Source organism: Urocampus carinirostris, chromosome 11 (assembly GCF_059441175.1).
Source record: "Urocampus carinirostris isolate Australia breed hairy pipefish chromosome 11, RoL_Ucar_1.0, whole genome shotgun sequence".
NCBI lineage: Eukaryota > Metazoa > Chordata > Actinopteri > Syngnathiformes > Syngnathidae > Urocampus > Urocampus carinirostris.
The window spans coordinates 7750178-7776927 of NC_142359.1; the positions used below are offsets into that span (position 1 = coordinate 7750178).

The 26750-nt window shown below is 41.4% G+C and overlaps 2 protein-coding genes across 2 annotated transcripts; one reads left to right on the top strand and one right to left on the bottom strand.

Moving 5' to 3' along the window:
- Nucleotides 1-1823: 1823 nt before the first annotated feature.
- Nucleotides 1824-7173, top strand: LOC148356321 (uncharacterized). The gene is made up of 3 exons (XM_088346881.1): nucleotides 1824-2006; nucleotides 2205-2483; nucleotides 5934-7173. Exons 2-3 carry the CDS (start codon nucleotides 2318-2320, stop codon nucleotides 6008-6010), a joined length of 243 nt encoding a protein of 80 aa, XP_088203007.1. The 5' UTR covers nucleotides 1824-2006; nucleotides 2205-2317; the 3' UTR covers nucleotides 6011-7173.
- On the bottom strand, nucleotides 6775-26252 carry cldn7a (claudin 7a). The gene is made up of 4 exons (XM_088346877.1): nucleotides 25825-26252; nucleotides 17752-17916; nucleotides 16401-16485; nucleotides 6775-12615 (listed from the first exon to the last, which is right to left on the bottom strand). Exons 1-4 carry the CDS (start codon nucleotides 26183-26185, stop codon nucleotides 12447-12449), a joined length of 780 nt encoding a protein of 259 aa, XP_088203003.1. The 5' UTR covers nucleotides 26186-26252; the 3' UTR covers nucleotides 6775-12446.
- Nucleotides 26253-26750: the final 498 nt, after the last annotated feature.

The window sequence follows — 26750 nt, forward strand, 5'->3', positions numbered from 1 at the left end:
TTATAATTATTCATTGTTATTATAATTGTTATTGTAATTATTTGTGTTGTAGACAATATTCGTTCATTTTTTGTTTGTTTTTGTCCTTTTTATGGTGATTTATTTGTTTGTTTTGGTCGTTTTTCATTTTAGTTGTTTTTTTAACCATCTTTTGGTCGTTTCTTGATTACTTTTTGTTCTTTTTTTGGTGAACTTTAATCGGTTTTGGGGCGATATTTGAGTTGTTTTTTTGGTCACATTTTGTATGTTTTCTAGTCAATTTTTGTTTTTTTTCAATTTTTCAGGTTGTTTTTTTTTCTTGTCGGCTATTGGTTGTTTCTTGGTCATTTTGGTTTGTTTCTGTGGAATTACTGTTTGTGTTTTGGTTGTTTTTCCTCCATTTTTTGGTCATTTGTTTGTTTGTTTTAGTCATGTTTTTGTCATTTTTTGGGGTTGGGTTTTTTGTCATTTTTTGGATGTATCCAGATCAATATTCGTTCCATTTTTGTTCAATTACAATTAGTTTTTAAAAAAGTTATTTTGAGTCGTTTCTTGTCATATTTTGGTTGTTTCATGGTCAATGTTTGTTCACTTCTTGGTCAAGTTTTCGGTTGTTTTTTTGAGGTAGGTTTTTGGGTTGTTCCTTGCCATATACTGGTAGTTTTCTCGTCAATTTTTTGTTTGTTTCTGAAGAATCTTTGTTTGTTTTGTTGTTATTTTCCTTTGTTTTTTTGTCATCTTTTTGTTTGTTTTGGTCGGGGTTTTTTTTGGTCCTTTTTGGGGGGTTGTTTTTGGTCATATTTTAGTCATTTCCTGGTCAATTTTTGTTCTTTCTCCTGTCCATTTTGATTCGTTTTTTTGGACCATTTCTGAAGTAGATTCTTGTCATAATTTGTTTTTTTCATGGTAAATTTTTGGTAATTTTTTTTTTATCTTTATTTTTTGGTCATTTCTTGTCGTAAACTGGTTGTTTCCTGCTCATTTTAAAATGGTTTCCGATCAAATCTTGTTTGTTTTTTAGTTTTTTCTTTTCTTTGCATTTAGATCATCTTTTTATTTGTTTTGGTTGATTTTTTTGTTTGTTTTCTGGGGGTTGTTTCTTGTAACATTTGTGTCGTTCCCTGATCAAGTTTTGTTCTTTCTTTGGTCAATTTTGATTCGTTTTTTTGACATTTTTTTTAGTCGTTTTCTGTCATATTTTGGTTGTTTTCTGGTCAATTTTTGTTCATTTTTTTGTTCAGTTTTTCATTTGATTTTGGTTGTTTTTTGTTGTATACTGGTTGTATCCTGGTCAATTTTTGTTCATTTTTTGTTCCGTTTTTCATTTGGTTTTAGGTTGTTTATTGTTGTATACTGGTTGTATCCTGGTTAATTTTTGTTATTTTAAGAAAAATTTTGGTAACTTTTTGGGACGTTTTAACCAGCACATATAAAGTCAACAACATGAAATTCCTGAAAGAAAAATATATTGACCGATCAAGCAGTAGCTCAGGAGGTAGAGCGCTCGTCTGTGGATCATGAGATCGTAGGTTCGAATCCCGGCTCCTCTGTGTTACATGTCAAAGTGTCCTTGGGTAAGACACTGAACCCCTAATATCCCCCATTAAGCAGGTTAGCGCCTTACATGGCTGCACGGCCGCTATTGGGAAATGTGATAGCACCACTGTAAAGCGCTTTGGGAAGTCATTGACTTGAAAAGCGTTTTAAAAATACAGATCATTTCATCAAATGGGGAAAAAGAGAATCGGCTCTTGATTGGTTGGGAGCCGGTTCTCGTCGTTGACTTCAAAGAGCCAGCTTATAAAGCCGTTGCTTCATGAACGGCACATCACTCGTCAGCCAGTGTTTAGATGACGTGCGCGCTTCGGAGCAGGAGGCTGCCCAAGAAAAGCCCACAACGGTGTGTGGGGGCTCCTTTATGTAAACACTCGTCGTGTGAGAAAGAGAACGAAAGAAAGCTCCTGTAAACAGCGACTCCACTGCGACGAGGCTTGTTGGCGTTTCGGCCTCAACTTTAAAGGAATCAAGTAAGAATCAAACAATTTCCAACACGATAAATTTATCGATAACAGTTTGATTTAAACCAAGCTTTTTCGACGACTACTTCCAACAGGCGTCTTTCCTTTCCCCAAGATTTGGATTCATAGCTTTATGTTCTCATAGTTATGCTTGATATTTTACTCCATTCAAACATCTTTTTATGTATTTATTATTTTTATTCACAGCCCACTTGTCGTGAGAGGCATTCCGGAAGTGAAGCGCTACGACAGCAAAGCTCATTGACGTGGGCCGTGGGGACATCTAGTGGCTGAAATAGGTACTGCGACTCCTAGCAGCCATGTACGGCGCTTCTGGCGTGCCCGAGCTCATGCCGCCCGCGGGTCCGCCTCTGCAGCCGGTAGCTGGGGCCCCGGAGGGCCAAGGAAGAGGGCCCAATGCTCATAACCCGCAACGGCTCGGGCAGAGAGCCCCCAAGCTGGGACAGATCGGTCGCTCCAAGAAAGGTGAACTTTGCAACTTCTGCACGATTTTTTGCAACATGTGTAAGGACCAATGTTCCCTGTAATTTTCCACGGGTCTGAGCGTTCACACAAAGTCGGTGAGCAGCGCTTGAAACAACAGTGAGCAACAGCAATCCCAAGTGTGGCAACTAAATCATTATCAAACATGTCCAAAACTTGACATCAAGTTACATTTTGCTGAGTTTCCGGCAATGCAAAATTATTTTCCTCTTTTGAATGAATTGACTAATGCATTATTGCAAAGGTTGTACGGCCTACAAACGTCGTTTCTTCTTACAATTTTTTCACAAGATATCCATTTCCTTTTATTTCCTGGTATATTTTGTCGCATAATATTAACATTTTGGGGGCTATTTATTTGGTTGTAGGATACAGAACTGTACTTAATCACATTTTTTAGTTGAAGTACAATGTTGGCACCAAGATTCACATGATATATTTGGAAATTATTTGAATGCAACACAAACTTTTTCTTCCTTTTTTCGTGTTTTTTTTTTCTACTTTTTTTTAAATTCCTTTAAAAAAATCTCATTGTGTTTATTTTTTCTTTTTGTTCTCTATTTACTTTTTTCCTACATTTCTTTCTTTCCTTTTTTTTTCTGGCTTTTTTTCTAAATTTTTACTTCTTTTTTTCTCTTCCTTTTGTTTCTATTTTTCTCAGCCTTTCAGTACTTTTTCATTTTGGTATTTTTTTCTTTTTTGTTCTATTCCCCCCTTCCTTTAAGTCATTTTGTGCATAATTTTACATCATATTTGGTCATGTTGGGATTAAAGAAGCAAAAACAACCTGAAGAGCCGTTTAGGACCCAAAAGAGCCGTTTCCCTTTAGTGAGCCGAGCCGAAGAAGCCGGTTCTCGAAAAACTACTGACTTTACTTTTCAACTTCGTTCGACATTGACTTCAAAATACCGCATTCAGGACACAACGTCAGGGGAACCCGTATATTTTTACCTTCATGCACTGTAACTTTGACTTAATTCGCTTCTTAATTAGACCTGATTTTTGTGCGCTGGCTAGATTTTCTTGTGCGCTGAGAATGTGTGAGCATTGCGCTCGTGCGCAATTGTGCTCGTGCGCAGCTTAGAGGGAACACTGGTTCACAGTCACTCCGTTTATTGCCTGCATTCAATAAACAATATAAATAAGTCAGGGCGTCTGTGCACGACTGCATACATCTTCAGCACGAGGTGATAGAGCTGAAGGTACGGCAAGCGCAGAAGCCCATAAAGTGCCAAAAGAAAAAAAAAACAGTCGCACAGGCCCATGGCTTCACAAATGAATGCGGTACCAGAATTTTAACGGTAATTCAACAATAACACAGATTTCGTGAGAATTCAAAAAAACTAAAAACAATCAAATTTCAACTCTTGTTACACATACAGTAAAAACATGATAAAGACTACATATTTTCATTTTTATTTTTACTCCCTGGCTTGGTCACTCACACGAACACAACGCTTGTTTTCGCAATTATTTCTTGCTTTGTTGCAATTGTCCGCATTATCCTTTTTATTTTGACGTCTACTGTTTCCTAGAAACTCATTGCGAAAGTCACAAAAAGGAGACGCTTTAAAATGCAAACTTTTTTGCTCAAAAAACAAAAACCCTTTTGTATTAAACTACTCGTTTGTAGAGGTGCTCGTATAACGTAATAAGTACCAAGTCATGTTTATTTGTATAGCCCTTAATCATAAACGGCTCGCACAGACCGCAGATAATTTTCAAACCACAGACTATTATTTCACCATCCCCTGATCTAAAACCTACACGAGGGCAAGGAAAAACTCAAAAACCTTTTTGAGTTATTAAATAATAAAGGTTATTAAATACACTGTACTGTGAGTTAGTGAACATAAGGCTCAGAGATCAAATATAATCCGTGCATTTATATATATATTATATTATTTATAATAAATGATATAGTACAGATGGTTCGATCCCGTATATGTAGGACCCTAATTTATCGACCGTTTACTGTCAAGGTGATACACCAATAAACCCCATTGTGGTTTTAAATTGTTAAATAATCCTTTCTACGGAAAGTCACTAAACAATAGATGTTCATTGTCAAACCAAACTTTAACCCAAAACAAACATTTTACCCAAAAGCTCTAGCAAAGCACCTAGAGCAATTTGATTGGGTGAGTACTAATTTTTTAAAGTTTAATTTGTTTAGGGATGTATCCAACCATCCATTATCTGCACCTCTTATCCTCAGTTGGGTCGCGGGGGTACCGGAGCCCATCCCGCTATCTTCGGGCAGTGGGCAGGGGGACACCCTGAATTGGCTGCCACACAGAGACAGACAACTCACTCGCTCATTCAAACCTAGTGACAATTTGGACCGGCCAATTAACCTGACATGCATGTTTATGGAAGGTGGGAGGAAACCCACACAGGCACGGGGAGAACATGCAAACTCCACATAGAGAGGCAGTGGTAGATGGCTTTGAACCCTGAACCTCTGCGCCGTGCCGCCTTTATTGATATTTGTCTTTTGATTTTTATCCTCTAAATTGCGAGCTTGAAAAAAAAAACATTTAAGTAAGGAGAATAACACATACTGTTCTTTGTACAGTGGAACCTCGGTTCTCGACCATAATCCGTTCCAGAACCCTATTCGAAAACCGATTTGTTCGATCACCGAAATCATTTTTCCCATTAAAAATAATGTAAATCATTTTAATCCGTTCCAACACCCTGACTGTTTACCTTGAATGTTTAACGTAAACATAAAGCTAACCCAGGCTAATCGTACGTTCGTGTTATCGTAATCTTCCGTACGAAAGATTCCCCTAACATGAACGTGTAAAAATAAAAAAATCAGGTCGTTTACAAGTCATTTAGCACCCGGGTCTCCACAACAAGTGGTGAGCGGTTCATTGGAAAGGGGGCTCCGTTCCAACACCCTCAATGTTGGGCTTCGTTCCAACACCCTGAATGTTTAACGTAAACTTAAAGCTAACCCAGGCTAATCGTACGTTCGCGTTATCGTAATCTTATGAATAGGATTTCTTACCTTTGTGGTGGTCAGCAGAAGGCGCTCGCACACCTCCTTCATATTTGGCTATTATTTCTTTCTTAAATGCAATAGTTGTACGCACTACTTTTCTTTTTTCACCTGTAGCAACTTTGCTGCTTGCACCGACTTTCTTCGGAGGCATAATAAGGGGCTAAAACACCCGTACGTTGCTCAGCATCGCACCCTAGCGTACGCACTCACGCATTACCGGCGTTCGAACTCCGATTTTTTGACCGAACAGCGAAGCAAGAATTTCTCGAAATTTTTGGTCGGACACCGATTTGTTTGAACTGAGAGGTGTTCGAAAACTGAAGTTCCACTGTATTTTAAGGCAATTTCAAATAGACACAATTATGACTCTAAAAGTTTAGAATATTAATCTTGGCCTTTCCCTGCCTTTTATTTTAAAGTGGATTTGGATGACGAAGTATTGGACGACATCATGAACAACAACGGCCAGTGTCCCGTGTCCCTCCACATGTCCTGAGCTGGGAGACGTCCACTCTTGTGTCTCCATCTCGGGCCAAGCGATGGCGCAACGAGGCCCGTGGAGGGCGCTCACCGGAGCCAAACGCCCTCCTTGTAAATGACACCATTTCCGAATTTTAGCGGAACAAGCGAATGAGCTTCTGAAAGAAAACGGCTGCTTGGGTGAGAGGAGCCCCTCGCTTGCCTATTTCATCGCCCTCTTGCGGCAATCCTCTGTACTGCTGAGACTGATGATGCGCTTACTGTATTGTATAACGTAGCGGATGAAAGCTTTTTATTTATGACATCCGTTTCGGTTGTTTTGTAAAATGTGAAAACAGATTCATTTCCAACTGCTATTTTTGTCAACTTTGAAGTTGTTTGCACTTTGTGGGGATGTTCTTTGCATGGGGTCTTGGAGGGTGTACCCCGAAATTGGGTATGTCACCTCTGTTAAAGGGCTATGTCTTAGTATTCTGATCTGCACCGCTGTTGCCTGCATGCTGAGGAGGTTAGTGGCTGGAAAAACCTGTACAGTTGTTGGTACTTGTTGTATCTGTTGCCAAAAAGAAAAAAACAGGAGATAATTGATAAAATGAGCTTGTGGAAACAGGCCCATTATTTGCTGAGACAATCGAAGCCTGACAAAAATCACCGACTTCGTTATTGATGTTTTAGGCTGTGACTCTCAGGCTTTTGCATGAAAGTGGTCAATATTTTCAATGTGCGCTTGATGTATTGGGGATCCCCCCACCTTGACACCAATGAGAATGTCTTTCGATATTTTCGTCAGTTTTCGGTTTTAATGTTACCTGTTTTGGAAAGCAGACTACATGCGACACAAAATTGTTACAATGCTTTTATTTCTACATAGTTACATGGATAAAAGAGTATATCATACAAAAAATTGATAAACTATAACACATCTACACACATGAATGTAAAAGAAATCCTATTTTTGGCCAAATAAATAGTTCCCGAATTGTGATTGATCCGTGTCTACAAAACAAGTGATGGGTCTCACATGCATGTGCAAGTGTGGGCTATTTTGTATTCACTGTTTTGGCTGCAGCGGTTTGTTATAGTGGACCAAAAATAAAAGTTCATGAAAACAACTGTCAAAAGAAGATTCATGTGAAAGCACAAATAAATACGAATAAAAACACAAGATTCAAAAGCTAAGTATTGTTGCTGGAATGTAAAAAGTCTTATCTCCATCAGACCCCCCCAGACTATGTAGAAAACAAAAATTGGGACATATATGTCATTATTACCGATTGGAATCGCCCGCTCATTTGGCATCTGATTGGCTCCCTGTCCCTATTCAAACCCAGTCCTGTCACTCTCCTGTTGTCAGTCCGTCTGTGAACCTCTGTTGATACAAAGCAAGCCATTTTTGACCCTGACTCCTGCCTGTCCCAATTTTGCACCCGTTTTTCCACCTGCCCGTTCCTGATCTCCCCGTTTGTCTCCGGCGACGACCTGTTTTGATCCCGACTGCATCTGCTCTCCCGTCCTGGTTTTTAACCCGATTCTGATCCCGACTGCGCCTGCTCTCCCGTCCCGGCTTACGACCTGTTTCTGACCCGACTACGTTTTCTTTCTCTCCTGTCCCGGCTATCGAACTGTTTTCCGTCCCTGACACCGCCATCGCCCGCCAAGGAAGATCCACTTCCGTATTTGGATCACAATCCGAGAGCGACATGCTTCCCGCGTCCAGCGAGCACCGGTTCCTGGTTGCAGCCCTTCTTTCTTTCAGTAAAACTTGTGGTAAACGTTACGCAATTGGGTCCTGATTCCGTTCTGGTTGTGAAAATAACGACTTCAGGCCGGTCGCCCTGACATCACATGTGATGAAGACCATGGAGAGGCTGCTGCTGCACCACCTGAGGCTACAGGTCCGTCACGCCATCGACCCACTGCAATTTGCTTACCAGGAGAAGGTGGGAGTGGAGGATGCTATGGTATACATGTTACACCGATCCCTCTCTCACCTGGATAGGGCGAAGGGGGCTGTGAGGATTACATTTTTGGACTTCTCCAGTGCCTTCAATACCATACAGCCTCTGCTACTGAGTAGGAAACTGACAGAGATGGGAGTTAGCTCACACCTTGTAGAATGGATTACTGACTACCTGACAGGCAGACCCCAGTATGTGAAACAGGGGGGCTGTACATCGGACACTGTGGTTAGCAGCACAGGATCCCCGCAGGGGACCGTTCTCTCTCCGTTCCTATTCATTCTATATACATCGGACTTTAAGTACAACTCTGAGGCCTGCCATGTGCAAAAGTTTGCCGACGACACTGCGATCGTGGGATGTATCAGAGACGGGCAGGCGGAGGAGTACAGGAAATTGATTCAGGACTTTGTCCGATGGAGCGACGTAAACCACCTGCACCTAAACACCACCAAGACCAGAGAGATGGTGGTGGACTTCAGGAGAACCAGAACTCACCCGGTTCCTGTAACCATCAAGGGAGAATGTGTAGAATTTGTCCAGACCTACAAATACCTGGGTGTGCAGCTGGACAACAAACTGGACTGGTCTGCCAACACAGAAGCTCTACTGTATGTAGGAAAGGGCAAAGCCGACTTTACTTCCTCAGAAGGCTGGCCTCCTTCAACATCTGCAAAAAGCTCCTGAAAATATTCTACGAGACAGTAGTGGCAAGCGCCCTCTTCTATGCGGCAGCGTGTTGGGGAGGCGGCGTCAAGAAGAAGGATGCCTCTCGTCTCAATAAACTGGCTAGGAAAGCGAGCTCTGTTGTGGGCAAAGAGCTGGACAGCCTAACAACAGTAGCTGAGAGACGAGCACTGAAAAAGCTGAGGTCAATCATGGACAATCCATCGCATCCACTACACAGCATTATCTCCAGACAGAAGAGCAGTTTCAGCGACAGACTGCTGTCACTGTCTTGTACTACGGACAGACTGAAGAGATCTTTTCTTCCTCATGCCATGAGGCTCTTTAACTCCACCCGGCAGAGTAAAGGCCCACATTAAACCACACCACCTACATTGGATATTACCGAATCTTACTGCAATATGTATTCTGTGTAGCACTATTTAGTTACTCTATATAACACGCTACAGTGGGCATTTGCACGTCACACTGGGTATTTGTATATTGCATTCTTTTGGCTTTATTATTGTACTGTTCTCAGCTCAGGGATGCTGCTGGAAATGTGAATTTCTCTTCGGGGATGAATAAAGTATCTATCTATCTATCTATCTATCTATCTATCTATCTATCTATCTATCTATCTATCTATCTATCTATCTATCTATCTATCTATCTATCTATCTATCTATTATTTCTTAGCAACAATACATGTATTATTGCTTAGCAACCTTGTATCGTCACTGATACCCAGTAAAGACGGTACTTGCTTCAACCTAAAAAGGATAATGGTGACATAAATTGTGATATAAATTCGATCTTCCCTCTCTTTTTTCCCCCCCATTTTCAAATGCATTTTAAACACCTCTAATTTCAATTGGTATCTGTTCCCCTTTTTACCCCTAGGCACCAATGCAACCCAATTTAGGGTCCTGACACACCAGTTGAGAAACACTGATTTAGATAATCAACGGAAAAAAATCGAAAATGAGTTTATTTTCACACGACAGCAACGATAATAAAACAGTATGAAACGACAAATGAAAACAGTGCCCCCTAGCGTTATACAATGGCACTCAAATTAAACCGTCCCAAGTTTGTTTTGGGTTAAACAATATTGTATCAGCATTTACTTTCATCTCATCTCATCTCATTAGCCGTACCGCTTATCCTCATTAGGGTCGCGGGGGGGCTGGAGCCCATCCCAGTCATCTCCGGGCAGTGGGCAGGGGACACCCTGAACTGGTTGCCAGCCAATCGCAGGGCACACAGGGACAGACAACTCATTCGCTCATTCACACCTAGGGACAATTTTGGACCGGCCAATTCACCTGACATGCATGTTTTTGGAACGTGGGAGGAAACCGGAGTGCCCGGAGGAAACCCACGCAAGCACGGGGAGAACATACAAACTCCGCACAGGAAGTCTGGAGCTGGATTTGAACCCACGACAGGTTCCCATGACATGAACTGTGTGATGTTTAATTATAATTACATATTTGATTTTGGATTTACTTTTAAATCGGATTTTTAAATTGTGTATATTTACTTTTCTATAATTACATTATTTTTTTAATCTTCTTTATCTTTATTTCTGCGTCCAATTTTGTTTTTTTTAGATTTTTAGAAAGTGCCCCCTAGCGTTATACAATGGCACTTAAATTAGACCGTCCCAAGTTTGTTTTGGGTTAAACAATATCGTATCAGCATTTACTTTATTGATGTTTAATTATAATTACATATTTGATTTTGGATTTACTTTTTAATCGGATTTTTAAATTGTGTATATTTACTTTTCTATATTTACAGTATTTTTTTAATCTTTTATCTTTATTTCTGCGTCTAATTTTTTTTTTTAGATTTTCCAAAATTCATTTTTATTTTTTTTACATCCTTTTTTGTTTTGACATCCAATAATGAACAGTGTGTAAAAAAGTGCCCCCTAGCGTTATACAATGGCACTTAAATTAGACCGCCCCAAGTTTGTTTTGGGTTAAACAATATTGTATCAGCATTTTCCGTAAATTTCGGACTATAAGCCGCTACTTTTTCCCCAAACTTTCAACCCTGCGGCTTATTCAGTGATGCGGCCAATTTATGTAATTTTTCTAACGGCCGCCAGCGGCGCTCGAGTACAAAAGGTAAGATTTAGACCGGTGGAATATATGCGTCGAGGAAGACTGCAACTTCTTAGCTTGTGCATGAATTAAATTAGCGCAGACATATCCTCATCATGCAAATTGCAAAAAGAAAGGCACATGTTGCAACTTTCACGCTAAACGCAATCGAGCAGTCCGATAAAGAAGATAACAGAGCTACTGCACGTAAACTTTAATTTGCGAGCGTGTTGCTAGCGTGTTTTTGAATAAGGGAGCGTGGGACGACGTCTAAATGACAAAGCCTGTTTCCCATACTGAAGGAAGACGACTTAAATGACGTCAGTTATAAGGGGTAAGATGAGGACGGTCTACCGTGGTTTCTACATGTACGGTATGTTTCTTTTAACAGGCCCATTTACTGTGTCGCGAGCGTGTTGCTAGTAGCGTTTTGCTACCCTTCACAGGCACGGTTTGGGATGAAAGTTATAATATTATTATTAAAGCTTTGAAAACTCTCTCGGTGTACCGTCTTTCTTTGTAAATATGTGTAACCATGTATAATATGTATTTGCAACTGTATCTTTTTGTAATGTATTTATTTTAGAAACGTATTCTGATATGTTTTGCACGAGCAAATGAGAAAGAAGAGGCGGGGCAAACACGGGCTGACGGGAAGTGGAGTAAAGGTGAGACGTGTTTGTGGACGCGGCCGACAATAGTGGATATATATTTTTCCCACCCTTACCTTTGGAAATATACACTTTTTTCCTTGGATTACTTTCAACGGGCGGCCGGACTTTGCAGGTCTGCATCAAATCTTAACTACCGGTATAATTTTCCTTCATTTTGCTGGCTGTGATTTTTGGACTGTGTCGGGTATGGGTTAATTTCGTGTTTGTGTTGCATTTTTTCAATGTGGGCGCATGCGGCTAATATACAGGTGCGGCTTATAATCAGGTGCGCTCTATAGTCCGGAATTTACGGTACTTCATTGATGTTTAATTTCAATTACATATTTGATTTTGGATTTACTTTTTAATAAGATTTTTTAATTGGGTACATTGACTTTTCTATATTTACAGTATTTTTATCTTCTTTTATCTTTAATTCTGCGTCTATTTTTTTTTTAGATTTTCGAAAAATTCATTTGTATTTTTTTTTACATCTTTTTTTGTTTTGCAGCCAATAATGAACAGTGTGTAAACAAAGCAGGATTCTTTCATCATCAAGCCATTACCTGAAGACGTAAAATCCCACATTTATGATTCAGTGAACGCCCACGTTAAAATTCCCTCTTTTTACACAAATATGATATAATATCGACCAGGGTTGGGTAGGGTTATTTTAACTTGATTACTTTCAATTACTTTTGGATTACTCCAATACCAAATATGCTAATAAAAGACAAAATAAACTAAATATGAATAAAATTACTTAATTTTGTGCAGGCTTGGGGAGTAACGGAATACATGGAACGGCAAAAATGATGTTGGCAAGCTGTTTGGATTTATTTTCATTTTGTTTCTGTCGCATTTTATGTTCGTTTTGCCGGAGATCAAAGAGATCAAAGCCAGGAGAGAAAGCTTACCACGTGTTGTGAGTCATCATTTTATTCATATTTAGTTTCTTTTGTCTTTTACTGGCATATTTGGTATTGGAGTAATCCAAAAGTAATTGAAAGTAGTCAAGTTAAAGTAACCCTACCCAACCCTGATATTGACAGATATTTCATTCAAACATATTCCTTATTGCTGCTTGCAGGGCCGGAGCGGGAGCTGGGTGCAGACGGGTACTTGGACACATGCTTTTTCCTCGGACAGGAAGCGGCCAACATGGCCCCGCCCAGTACGTCGAAAAGGGATCCGCCCCAGGCGATGAAAATGGCGGCTCCGAACTCAAACCTGTGGGCAGCATGGTAAGAAAACTGCTTTAAAGGGACAGTTTGTGTTATTTAGCGCCTCCTATTGGTGAAAAGATCCATTAACACAGAAGTCTCATCTCATTAATAATAATAATAATAATAATAATAATTTCCTTTGTATTGTCATTCTTTGTAACAATGTACACAGAACGAAATGTCGATACACCTGACCCGTTGTAGCGAGCCGATGCAGCCGCAGCCAACAGAGGGCGTCGCCATTTTACCAATTAGGTATGACTCGGCCGAGGCGCGAACCAGCGACCTCCCAGTCTCAAAGCGGGCACACTACCATCTAGGCTACTGAGCATTAGCTGCACCACTTATCCTCAGTAGGGTCGCGGGGGTGCTGGAGCCCATCCCAGCAATCATCGAGCAGTGGGCAGGGGACAAATTTGGCTGAAACGTCCTACCATAGAAGACGTCCTACCGTAGGATGATCCGTCGGCCTGATCTGCCGAAACGTAGTACAGTAATCCCTCGCTAGCTTAGGTTTCGGGTTTCACTGGTTCACTGCTTCTCTGATTTTCAATTATACTGAAATGTCTTTGTTGTTCTGCATTTATATAGCGCTCTTCAAGTCAATGAACTTCAATGTGCTTCACACTTTTCCTTTTTACACACACTAATAACTAATAGCATCATCAGCCATGCAGCCATGCTCATCGGGGGCCAGGGTTGGGTAGGGTTACTTTAACTGGATTACTTTCAATTACTTTTGGATTACTCCAATACCAAATATGCTAATAAAAGACAAAAGAAACTAAATATGAATAAAATTACTAAATTTTGTGCAGGCTTGGGGAGTAACGGAATACACGGAACGGCAAAAATGATGTTGGCAAGCTGTTTGGATTTATTTTCATTTTGTTTCTGTCGCATTTTATGTTAGTTTTGCCGGAGATCAAAGAGATCAAAGCCAGGGGAGAAGGCTTACCACGTGTTGTGAGTCATAATTTTATTCATATTTAGTTTCTTTTGTCTTTTATTAGCATATTTGGTATTGGAGTAATCCAAAAGTAATTGAAAGTAATCCAGTTAAAGTAACCCTACCCAACCCTGGTAACTGGATAACTTGACGCAGAAAATTTGAGTTTTTTCTAGAAAAAAATAACTGGGGCATTATGGATTCAGTGTCTTGCCCAAGGAGATTTCGACATATAACTTGGAGGAGCCGGGAATCGAACCTGCAACCTCTTGATCCCTAGACTAGCGCTTTACCTCCTACTATCATTGATATCAACATAAGACAACACACGCCAATTACATGGGTGTAGGTTGTATGTGTTTGTGTTGGGTAGGCGTGACTACCAGTGTGCTCATCTGTGATAGGCTGGTTTATGCTGTCAATCAAAGAGCGGGGCAGGGGCACACGTCAATGTAGCCACCAAGAGAAACGGCGATGCACGGCAAGAGCTAGCTTTAGGCCGCTCGTTACATTGAAAAGGGAAGCGACTCAGGCCCGGCCTACTGCTACGGCTACATAACAAGCCACCCTTGCTGAGCCTGTACCTCACCAACACCAGACCGATTACCCATCAAACAGATGACCTGGAACTACAACTACATTTAGGATGGTTGTATTTTAATTATCACAGAGACCTGGCTGAATCTGATGCTAGCATGCAGCTAGCCAGCTACTTTCTAAATTGCTTTATTACACTTATTACACAAAGAGAAGCCCTCCAATGTTGTTCTACTTTTGTTTAATGGCAATTAAGACCATTCATTCAACTGTAATTTTATGTTCTGTATTTTTATTTGTAGATCTATATTTATTATTTTGTTACAGTCGTGTTCTCTCAGTCGGTAAGGATGCCATCACGAGGTAAATTTGACTCTTGAGGGCTTTTATAAATGTGCATTTTTACTTCCCGAGTTTTACGTTTCGCAAAGGTTCTGGTTTCCATAAACCATAATCACTGGGGGATCACTGTATTGCAAACAGAACTTTAATTGATGATATAAACAGGGTTGGGTAGGGTTACTTTAACTTGATTACTTTCAATTACTTTTGGATTACTCCAATACCAAATATGCTCATAAAAGACAAAAGAAACTAAGTATGAATAAAATAATGACTCACAACACGTGGTAAGCTTTCTCTCCTGGCTTCGATCTCTTTGATCTCCGGCAAAACTATCTATCTATCTATCTATCTATCTATCTATCTATCTATCTATCTATCTATCTATCTATCTATCTATCTATCTATCTATCTATCTATCTATCTATCTATCTATCTATCTATCTATCTATCTATCTATCTATCTATCTATCTATCTATCTATCTATCTATCTATCTATCTATCTAGCTATCTAGCTATCTATCTAGCTATCTATCTAGCTATCTATCCAGCTATCTATCTAACTATCTATCTAACTATCTATCTAGCTATCTAGCTATCTGTCTTTCAGGAGCCGGACGGAGACAGGACCCACTTGCGTTACGTTTGTCTCAGTTTTATTGGAAAAAGGGAAAGGGTTGCCCCCACGATCCGGTGATCGCTGGGCGCGGGAAGCAGGTCGCTCTGAACGCGGAAGTTGGACTTCCGTGGCGAGCGATGGCGGTGTCGGGAACTGAAAAACGGGTCAGTAGTCGGGACAGGAGAGTAAAAACGTGGTTGGGGTCGGAAAGCCAGGAAAGGAAAGTAGATGTGGGCGTGGACAAAAAAGGTCAAAAGCTGGGAGAGCAGAGTAGACGTCTATCTATCTATCTATCTATCTATCTATCTATCTATCTATCTATCTATCTATCTATCTATCTATCTATCTATCTATCTATCTATCTATCTATCTATCTATCTATCTATCTATCTATCTATCTATCTATCTATCTATCTATCTATCTATCTATCTATCTATCTATCTATCTATCTATCTATCTATTTGGTATTGGAGTAATCCAAAAGTAATTGAAAGTAATCCAGTTAAAGTAACCCTACCCAACCCTGGATATAAACACAGTTAGCATGCATCTTCACTACGTGATTACTGTAGTCAACAAACACCATGCTATAAAACTACCACAGTGTCATGATTACCGATGTGATTCACCTGTGCGCCAACTTCCTCGGACTCTGATTGGCTCCATGTCTATATTTATACCCTCTCCTATCCGTCCCCTTTTGTCAGTCCGTCTGTGAACCTCAGTTAACACTAGGCAAGCCTTTTTCGACCCTGACTCCCACCTGTTTTTTGTTCCCGTCTGTTCCCCGGCTTCGACCCATTTTTGATCCTGACCACGTCTACTCTCCCGTCCCGGCTTTCGACCTCTTTTTGTCCCCGACCACGTCTACTCTCCTTTCCTGGCTTACCACTCGCTTCCGACCCCAACCACGTTTTTGCTCTCCTGACCCGTTTTCCGTTCCCTACACCGCCATCGCTTGCCACGGAAGATTCACTTCCGCTTTCAGAGCGAACTGCTTCCCGCGTCTAGCAATCACCGGATCGTAGGCACAACCCTTTCTCTTTCTTCCAATAAAACTTGTGAAAAATGCAACGCAAGTGGGTCCTGTCTCCGTTCTGGTCTTGACACACAGAAATTCACGCCAGGCTCAAGTTACATCAGAAAACAGTATTTTAAAGCAGTGAACGAGTCAAACAACAATAAATAAAACGAAAATTGGAAATACTCACCGTTTTCAACTCAATGTAACACTCCTTTCAAAGGCACACATGATGGGTAGGACAAAAACTTTGACATATAGTGGGAAAATTATACACACTGTCCCTTTAACAAAGAATGAAACTACAAATATATCTTACTTAGTGTTGACAGGCGTGTAGGGGTTGTAGAACGCTCGAATCACGTTGTGAGCAAACCAGGAGCACGCCACAACGGCACACAGTCCTAAAAAGAAGAGAAGAAAATAATACTAGCTTGAAGCTAACATTTTTTTGCTAATTCCAATCCGTAAAAAGCCCTGTTGCTACTAAATAGCACAAAGACCCAAAAGCGGGAAAAAAAAAACAATAAAAAATTAGAAAAGGCTAAGAAAATATTAGCTTAGCATTGTTTTCCCCATCTAGTGTATTTCAACTGGTGGGTTGGGAACCAAAAGTGGGTCGCAGACCCATTTTCAGTGGGCCACTGGCTTTTGCCTTGGTAAAGTAATGCTATTAAAAAGAAAATTTCACTCCTTAACCGTGTTTAGCGATTTTTTTTTCTTTCTGTTCAGTCAATCTGCGCGTCTAAGACGGACAACATCTCATTTTATTGTGTTTTGTGAATTGTGACTACGTTGAGCCATGATTAAAATCATGTATTGAGAACGTAAACTATGAAAACGGTACCAAAATAAAATCGACAATGTATTTAACTAATGTCCTTAAAAGTCTGATTCATCATCATCACCAAAGATTTGTTTTCATTGCAGTGCGTTTAGCATTCTTTTATATATGTTTTTTTTATATTTCAGGCCGACTTCCTGTTTTCTCCATTCGCTAACCTTTAGTCTCTGGTACCGTGGGTAAAAAAAGTCTGGGGATGATGGAAAATCTAATGCCACAGTGGATTTAGGTTTGTTATTATTATTGCTATCATCATCATTATTATCAATGTTATTATTAATGATACGATTGGGATAGGCAGCACGGCAGCGCAGTGGTTAGCACGTGTGCAGCACAGTTCTGAGGTCATGAGCTCAAACCTCCTGAGTTTGCATGTTCTCCCCGTGCTTGAGTGCACTCTGGTGTCATCCCTCATTCTAAAGACATGCATGTTTAATTGGCTGGTCCAAATTGTCCCTATGTGTGAATGAGGGAGCGAATTTTCTGTCCCTGTGTGTCCTGCGACTGGCTGGCAACCAGTTCAGGGTGTCCCCTGCCCACTGCCCGGAGATAGCTGCGATGGGCTCCAGAACCCCCGCGACCCTACTGAGGATAAGCGGTGCAGATAATGGATGGATGAATGGATACTATTGGGCTGGGCTGGAGAATATTGTGGATATCAAACCAGTCCGTGATACAGAATCGGTTGAGGACCACTGTTTTAAAGAATGACACCAACACAAACTGTGCTTGACTTGAACAAAGATTTAATTTCGCCATTCTGCAAAGTGGCTTCTGCTTTGATACAGATGGAGTTCTTTGTGTATTTTGTGTTTTTTCAACTGACCTCCTACCAATAGGATGATGCCCCCGGTCATAGCAACACGGGCTTTGCGTGGCTTGTCGCTCCCTCCGCAGGTGGTGCACTTCATGCCCATGCAGGCCACACCCAAGCCTGCCACCGAGACAATGATGCCCACTATCATAAGTGCCCGGGTGGCCTGCAGAGAACCTGGGGAGAAGATGCCAAACCGTCAATGATGAGAACAGGCTAAAAACAAAAACCCTTCTAGAACAATCGTCGCAAACTTGTGGCCTGGAGGCCAATTGCTGCCCTCAGGATGTAAGTTTGAGGCTCCACCTCTAATATGAAAGTTAAAGGGACATTGTCTATGTCACGGTTGCCCATTGCCCTCACTTGGCGTTGCCCGTTTGGTGCCAGCTACAGCTCGTTGCCTGATTGGCTTCCCTCCTATTTAAACACAGTGCTCTCATTCACTCCTTGTCAGTCCATTAACGAACCTCTGCACCCGCAGGACGTGTGTTTTGACTCTGTCCGGTATCGATCCCGTCTATCTCGTCCTGTTTGATATCTGACTCCAGTCCCCAATGTCTGGTATCGATCCCGTCTATCTCGTCCTGTCTGGCATCAATCCCGTCTGTCTCGTCCTGTTTGATATCTGACTCCAGTCTCCAGGGTCTGATATCGATCCCGCCTGTCTCGTCCTGTCTGGTATCTTGCTACAGTGTCCGGTATCGACCCTGTCTGTCTCGTCCTGTCTGGTATCTTGCTCCCGTCGCCAGTATCAGGTATCGATCCCGTCTGTCTCCTCCTGTCCGGTGTCTTGCTCCAGTCTCCAGTATCCGATATCAATCTCGTCTTTCTCCTCCTGCCCGGTATCCTGCTCCAGTCTCTGGTATCCGATATTGATCCCGCCTTTCTCATCTTGTCCGGTGTCTTGCTCCAGTCTTCGGTAACCGGTATTATCCCGCTTATCTTGTCCCGTCTGGTATCTACCCGTGTGTCCTGTATCGACCCCATCTGTTCGTTCAGGCCCTGATCTCGTCTGCCTCTGACTTCTCTGTCTCACTTCTTCTGCCTAGCGATCGCCGCATTCCTGACGTTTGTGTTCACGCGCATGACTGCCCCATTCCCGTAAAGTGAAGCTTGTGTGAAAACGTTACGCGTCTGGGTCCTCCATCTGTTCTGGTTCTGACAGTCTATAATTCAACCATTAGATGTCACTTTTATGCAACTGAAAACAAATGCTACAAAGCATATGTAATAACACATACGACTAGATTTAAAGTGACCATTAAGCGCCATTTTTGGATTTTTTTTTGCTCGGCCTTTAACAAAGAAAAAAAAAGGAAAACTGAAAGAAAAGATAGAAGAAGAAAGAAAAATGGTAGGAAAAAAAGAAAGAATAGGAAAAACGAAAAAAGAGAAGGGAGAAAGAAAATAGGATACAATTGTCATGATTACCGATGTAATGCACCTGTGCCCAGTCCTTTGGCGCCAACTGCTTCAAATTCTGATTGGCTCCCTGTCACTATTTAAACCCACTCCCTTCTGTCACCTGTGGTTAGTCCGTCTGCGAACCTCAGTTTACACTAGGCAAGCCTTTTTTTGACTCTAACTACAACCTGTTTTTCTCCCGTCTCTCCCCCGGCTTCGACCCGTTTTTGATCCTGATCACGTCTACTCTCCCGCCCCAGCTTTCGATCTTTTTTTGGCCTCGACCACGTCTACTCTCGTGTCCTGGCTTACGACTCGCTTCCGACCCCAACCATGTATTTGCTCCCCTGTCCCGGCTACTGACCCGTTTTCCGTTCCCGACACCGCCATCACTTGCCACGGAAGTCCCACCTCCGCATGCAAAGCGACCTGCTTCACGCGCCCAGCGATCAGCCGATCGTGAGGGCAACATTTTCCTTTCTTCCAATAAAACTGAGAGAAAGGTTACGCAAGTGGGTCCTATTTCCGTTCTGGTCTTGACAAAAATGTTTGAAAAAGAGATGAAGGAAAAAAATGAAGAAAAGACAATAAAGAAAATGCAAGTAGTGAACATGATAGAAAAAAACAAACAAAAGAAAAAAAAGCGGAAGGATAAAAGAAAGGAAAGAAGAAGGAAAAAGTCTTCCGATAATGATGTCTTCTTCCTGTAGGTCAGGGGTGTCAAACTCATTTTAACTCGGGGGCCACACGATAGAACAAACATTCTGTCGGGGGCCGGACTAGTACACGAAAGAGAAAGAAAAAGAGAGATAAAGAAATAAGAGAAAGAGAGGGGGAAAAGGAGAGAGGGCAGGACAAAGAAAGAAGAAGAGAGAGAGGGAGAGAGCGTGAGAAACAAAAGAGATAAAAAGAGAAGTCGTGAGAGAGGGGAAAAGGGAGAGGAAGAAAGAAATCCAAAGAGAAATAGAAAGACAAAAGGGGAGAAAAGAGAAAAGAAAACGTGAAGGGTAGGAAGAGAGAATGAGAAAGGACAAAGAGCAACAAAGGAAGGGAAAAATAGAGACACAGAGAGTGAAAGAGACAGAGAGTGGGGGAAAAGGGGTGGAAAAGAGAGAGCAAGAGAGAGAGAGAAACGAATACAAGTACAGTGTCTTTGTGAGAGGAACCTGGCTTTGGCAACATCAAGTTGACATACTTCAACCTGCAGTTCGTTTTTCCCTTGTGCTTCTCTGAGTGTTGTCTCGCGGGCCAGATTCAATCCCTTAGCGGGCCTGATCTGGCCCGCGGGCCGCCTCTTTGACACCTGTGCTGTAGGTGAACCTCATGTAAAATAAACATAAATGTATACACCTTTGAGTATTTTATTTAAAAAATGGACATACATATATTATTTTTCATGTTTTTGTATTTATTTCAATCACAAATACGGAGTATTTTATATACATTTTATCATATTCTTAATCTTTTTTATTTTTAGATCTTATTTCATATCGGCAATTTTGAATAACGATATTTGCCAGCATCGGAATGGTTTTATGAGAACTTTTCTTGTAGAAAACCCCCTTTGGCTTAATTTCACCCAGACCCTAGCTCGGGCGGCCCCCCAGTCAATTGAGTTAGTAACCCCTCTTCTAGAGGCAGCACAAAAGAAAGGATTCAGAAGGCGAGTTTATTTATTATATGTGTGCTCGCAGAAGTTCAATGCCAGATGGGTCAACTCTTCCTGGAAGAGAAACCCCGGGTTACGACACCATGGCGCCACGCTTGGAAACACGACAGACCGCTCATCTGTTATCACACCTCCCCACTCCGATTCCCATAAACACATCACAGGGCGACCCGTCCTTTGTTCGAGTCCACCTAGAACCAGTCTGTGCCAGTCCGGCCCACATAAACAGTGCCCGCCTGCGGCGAGGGGGAGCCATGGTATTATCGAAGAACGTCCATTGTGTGAGAAGGTCTTGTGGAACCCTCTGGGAGCAAGACCACGTTTAGTGCAAGGGGTTTCTAACCTTTTTTAAGGTGGGAGCTACTTTTGGTTACTAATTAGCGCAAAGGGCGTCCAGTTTGATATGCATTTCTAAAATAACATTATGTTATGACTATGTTGTTAGTATGTTATTAACAGATTATTATTGGAAGCAGGGTTAAATGGACCCAGTAAACAAAAAAACAAACAAACACGTTTTACTTGAAAACTGCAATGACAGGGTGAGCAATTTTATGGGGTGGGCACCATGTTAGAGACCCCTGGTTAATAGGTCCACTTTCCAAATTTTGAAGACATTTTACAAATATATTTGTGCTTGTATATGTGGTAGGCTTAATTCTGATGGAGATTTTTTTTTGCTGTTTAAATCTAGCTACTGGCCTCCCTGTGCGGGATTTGCATATACTCCTCGTGCCCACTTTGGTTGCCTGCAGGCACTCCCACATTCCAAAGATATGCACCACAGGTCAATTGGTGGGACCAAATTGTCCCTAGGTATGAATGAGCGTGTGAATCTGTTTGTGTGCCCTGGGAGTGGCTGGCAACCAGTTCAGGGTGTCCCCTGCCCACTGCCCCAAGATAGCTGGATTAGCTGTAACCAGGATTAGCTAACCCGGATTAGCTAACCCAGCTATCTTGGGGCAGTGGGCAGGGGGCACCCTGAACTGGTTGCCAGCCAGTCGCAGATGAACAGAAACCAAATATGTATCATAAATGTTCACTGATGTGACTAAATGTATGTATATTATATCTTGTGAAAGGTATTAAAATAAATACTTGAGTCACTATTTTTTCACCACAAGATGGTGCCAAATAACCAATTTTAGCTTGTAAAATGACTGTGTACTGCATTTTATGAAACCAACTACTGTAAAATTTGGACTGTAAGCCACGACTTTTTTCCCCAAGCTTTTGATCCAGGGATACACCACCTCGTGTTAGCAAGTCCGCCTCCTCTCCGATTCCCCCCGGCTTTCGTGTCTCTGTATAGCGGCGCAGAAGCCGGATAGCTCCGGGTAGCTCCGGGTGGCTACACGTTAGCGTCCGGAATGCTAAACGTGAGCCACGTTTCCGCAAAACACAGCAACTGCGCTCCCTGTGCGCTTCGATGTTTTCCACCAGCACTCGATGATCTTATTTGGTCGTGAGTTCGCATTTACCATGATTACGGATGGTACCGAAGACTTATAACGCCGCTAGCCGCTTAGCTAGCTCCGGCTCTTCTTCCACGATAGGCCCCTTCATCACGCCGGCACGAGAATTCTTCAAGGCAAGGAGTTGATTCCTTGAATAAACGCATTTTTGTGCGCTAAAACCCATGTCCATAGGATAGAAGTAAACACTTCATAGACTTTATAGAAGGTAGCTAAAGATACACAGATGCTGTTTATTTTACATAAGCATTTTTATATTGCCTCATACAGTGTGTCCATAACTTTTTCCTTAAGTCAAATAACATGGGGATGGGTTTCCTCAATGTTCTCTAGTTGATTAAAGGTAGTCAGCAAATACAGCTACAATGGGTGTTTTGCGAGTTGCGCCTGGCTTCGGCGCCCTCCTGTGGACAAACTAAAACTGCAAGTCATTGTTTAACGCGATGGAGGTCTTTCTTCTCTTGTGTTTCTCAGCATTGCCTCATATCCCACATAATTTTATGTGGCAGGCCACATTTGGCCCATGGGACACAATTTAATATGTGGTGTATATAAGAGAAAGCAAATACATTTTGCTACAATTTTTCTACAACAGATAAAAAAAGCTGAAATAACGTGACAGCCTTAGTCATCTTGTTTTTGCAGCCTGTATCGGACCCGATAGGTTGACTGGCGCTAATCTTCCACAGCTTAGACCTGCAATTAATTTTGATATTTTGATTTGCTCGTCGCCCTCTGCTTCGTTCTTGCAAGCATTGAAGAGATTCTTGTCTAATTGTTCCTGTTAGACACTCAAGATCTACAGCGCTAGCTCTTCCGCCAGCCGCTTTCGTTAGCCACACCGGCCTATGGTACTAGCTAACTCCTGCTAGCGGCTCTTGTTGGAGACTATGGCTAATGGTGCTAGCTAACTGTGCTAATGGCTGATCTTAGCCACGAGGTCCACGGTGCTTGCTAAATTCTGCTAGCAGTTCTTGTTAGCTGCTTCGATTAACTTGTTATTTTATATTATATAATGAAAAATCTTTCATCATCTGTATAGCGCTACTGGTGAACTTTGGCACACTGTCCCTTTAAGAAAATCTTGAATGCTTTGATGTCTGAAGCTGACAAATCCAAGGGAACAAATGATTATTTTTTGACCATGTGGTTCGGTTTGTTTGTAGTAAACATATTGAATATAGATTAGGTCATTTGCGTACAGACACTCCTTTAACTTACGACCAATCAAGAAAAACGGTAGATACGATCATTTATTTGGGATGTCGAAAAATATCCGGACATTGCTGTAAGTTCGATTTTGTTTTGTGTATTTTTTCCGAGTACAGGACAGTATTGTAGTGCTTCTTTCCTCCGCTACCGGCGTGAGGGGCTGTGAGAGATCACTCAGCATCCACCCCGAAGAAAAAAAACGAGCTTCCTCTTCCTAGTTTGTGCGTAAACAATCTATACTGTCTAAACTATGTCTACACTATCTTCAGCGCAGTAAGAACTTTGACATTTTTATTGTTTAATATCCATTGCATCCATTCAATATGGTAGGTGTAAAGAAGAGGCGAGCCGTTTCTTTTGAAACAAAAGTGGAATAAGAAAGCTTGATGCGGTTGAGAAAATGGTCACAATGCTTCTTTTTGGCCACTTTTTACCACGGAGCAGGACCTCTTGAAGCGTATCTTCCAAAAGTAAGTTCTACTCAACTTCTTTATCTTTATAGAGCATACAATTTTATGAAATGTTTATTTTTTTAGTGCAAAACAAAACAGGTGACTTATACAAGACTTAAACATACTTATATATAGCTTAAACATACATTCCATTCTAAAAATAGCACCTAAGTACCTTACAAACAAATTCATGATTCAATGATCGTCCGGAACCTCGTTCGGTAGTAGGGAAGCGTCTGTGTACGTGCTCGAACTGAATTAAAAAAGAAAATTGTAAAAATCCTCGTTTCCTTGCTCAATATTGAATTTCCAATTTATTAAGACATCTCTTCCTATGTCATTTTTAAATTGACATTGTGTATTATTTAGCGCCTTGTAGTAAAAATAAACATAAATTATTAAAAAAAAACAATATTTAAATAGTTATCAAAAATACATGAACTCATAAATATGTGCATCATTTTTTTCAATACTCATGGGTCAAGAAATCTTTACACCCAGAGAGAGCTGTCCGCCTTCTTGCTGCTACTGGTACCCCCAAAAAACAAAAACCCTGTAAAAGGCTGGGGGCAAAAAACAAAATGAAAAATAGTATGGTAGGTCACTTTGAGCCTCTGAAATTCGGTTATTTTTGGTGATTTGTAGCACTCGTTTTTGGTTGCACGACACAATATAGTGACATCTAGGGGTCAAACACTACACAGTGTTCCTTTAACAAACACAAATATCTGTTATAAACAATACTATCCTTATATTGTATTTAAAAATTAACGTAACTTATATGCTCTTGTTTTATATATATATATATATATGATTATCACCTAGGGATGTTTTTTCTACTGTTCATCCCTGGTTGGTTGCTTGGTTATTTGGATCCCTTAATTGTACAGGTCATAGGTGCACCATTTCCTGTGGTGTGTCTTGGGCAAGTACAGCCTGGCAGCACCCATCCCTCTCCAGACCAAGGTATGTTTCCACTTGGTCCCTACTTAGCCATTTTCCACAAACGCACTCAATTGTTGCCATATTTCTGAACAAGTCTTAAAATTGACGCCAACACTGCTTTTTGGTCCCTTCGCTTTGCCATTGCATTTTTTCTACCCTCACGATTAACTGCAGCTGGCATTAATTTGTACGAAATTGTCCTATGATTGTAAATACTACACCTAAATGGGGCACAAGAACAGTATGTAAGTGCAAGGATTAAGTATCAATTATGGACATTTATTATGGGCCATGCAAAGAAAATTAAGGTAGCGTTTCCTAGTGGTAAATTGTAATGGGAAGAACTTTCTGCAACTGAAAAGGTAAACTACACTTTTACCTATATTGAGAGAGTTTTGTCTCAAAAATGAGTATATTCGTAATCTACCCAAGATCCAAACATCATATGATTTGATAAATGCACGCACAAGAATAAAAATCGCATATGTAAATCGCAGATATATTTGGGGATCTGTAAATACATGATTCAAACCAAAATTCTTCTTTTTATGGTACTGGAGAAATTAAAAAAATGGCTTGAAAAGCCCTTTAAAGTGCTTGAATTTGACCATGAGAAAGGTATATGAACCATGTACAAATGAAATGAAATGATTTGTATTTATATAGTGTTTTTCAAGTCAATGAAGACCTCCCAAAGCGCTTTACAATGTGCTTCACATTTCCCAATAGCGGCCGTGCAGCCATGTAAGGCGCAAACCTGCTTATTGGGGATTAGGGGTTCAGTGTCTTACCCTAGGACACTTCGACATGTAACACAGAGAACCCGGGATTCGAACTGCGATCTTTTGATCCCAAGACGAGCGCTCTATCTTCTGAGCTACTGCCGCCCCAAACAAAACACAAATGATCAGGAAGTGTTTCTACATACTGTCAAGCTGCAGGATGGAATCGTAGATTTTGCACTGGAGTTGTCCTGTACTCTGGAAAGCGCAAGACATCCACAATCCCTGGTACATGGCCACGGCTGTGATGATGTTGTCCCCAACATACGCGGACATCTTCCACTGAGGCAGAATGGTCCCAATGATCAGGCCCACGATGCCAGTCAGCGACACGAAGAACCCCAAAAGCTGAATCCCGGAGTTTGCCATTTGTCTTTCCCCAAAGGCGACGAGGCCTCCTTTCCAGAAAGTATGAAGAGTCCTGCAATTGCTCGCAAGCTTGATCCAGAAAGCTACTGTAAGGGGTTCTGTGTGTGCGCTCAAAAGGTTCTTCTTGGGGATGGGCATGAACGGTGTGGGTGTGCGTTGTCACGTGTGGGATAGCTGCTGGGAAATGTTCCCTCTGCTTCCAAGCAAAGCAACAGGTTGCCCCGATGGATTCAAGCGTTCTCATGCTCACGAGGCATTTGAGAGGGGTTTGTTTTTGCATCATTTGCCCCCTATGAGCGTGTAAAATGTGCACTGACCCGGATTGAGACTCGACAATTAAAAAGCTCAGAGCTGATTTACAGCACATCTCGGGCAGTGATATTCTAATGAGGGACTAGAAGTACAGGCGAAAGGACGTTAAAAGGCAGTTAGGAAAACTTGATTTGTATAGGACTGTCACAGAATGATATAATCCTTTACAATTACTTTAGGAAATTACCTTTTGGTGGATGCATATCTATGTTTTACCATCTGCCATTTCGTGGAAGAATATTTATTGGTATGGCAGTTAACCCTCTTATTACCAAAGGGGCCCCAACGCCCCCGTTTTATAAGCGCTATTTGAATTACTGTTACCGTCATAAACACATCGAATTGAACCGATATAGTTCTCCAAAACACCCACAAGGTGGCAACAACCTCC

What these genes read in the sequence shown, in the direction of transcription:
- LOC148356321 (XM_088346881.1), top strand. Translation starts at nt 2,318, where the DNA reads ATGTACGGCGCTTCTGGCGTGCCCGAGCTCATGCCGCCCGCGGGTCCG. An exon ending in GATCGGTCGCTCCAAGAAAG is followed by an intron (nt 2,484 to 5,933) that starts GTGAACTTTGCA and finishes TTTATTTTAAAG; the next exon opens with TGGATTTGGATGACGAAGTA.
- cldn7a (XM_088346877.1), bottom strand. Translation starts at nt 26,185, where the DNA reads ATGCCCATCCCCAAGAAGAACCTTTTGAGCGCACACACAGAACCCCTT. An exon ending in TTCCATCCTGCAGCTTGACA is followed by an intron (nt 17,917 to 25,824) that starts GTATGTAGAAAC and finishes TCTTCTCCCCAG; the next exon opens with GTTCTCTGCAGGCCACCCGG. An exon ending in CATCATCCTATTGGTAGGAG is followed by an intron (nt 16,486 to 17,751) that starts GTCAGTTGAAAA and finishes TCTTCTTTTTAG; the next exon opens with GACTGTGTGCCGTTGTGGCG.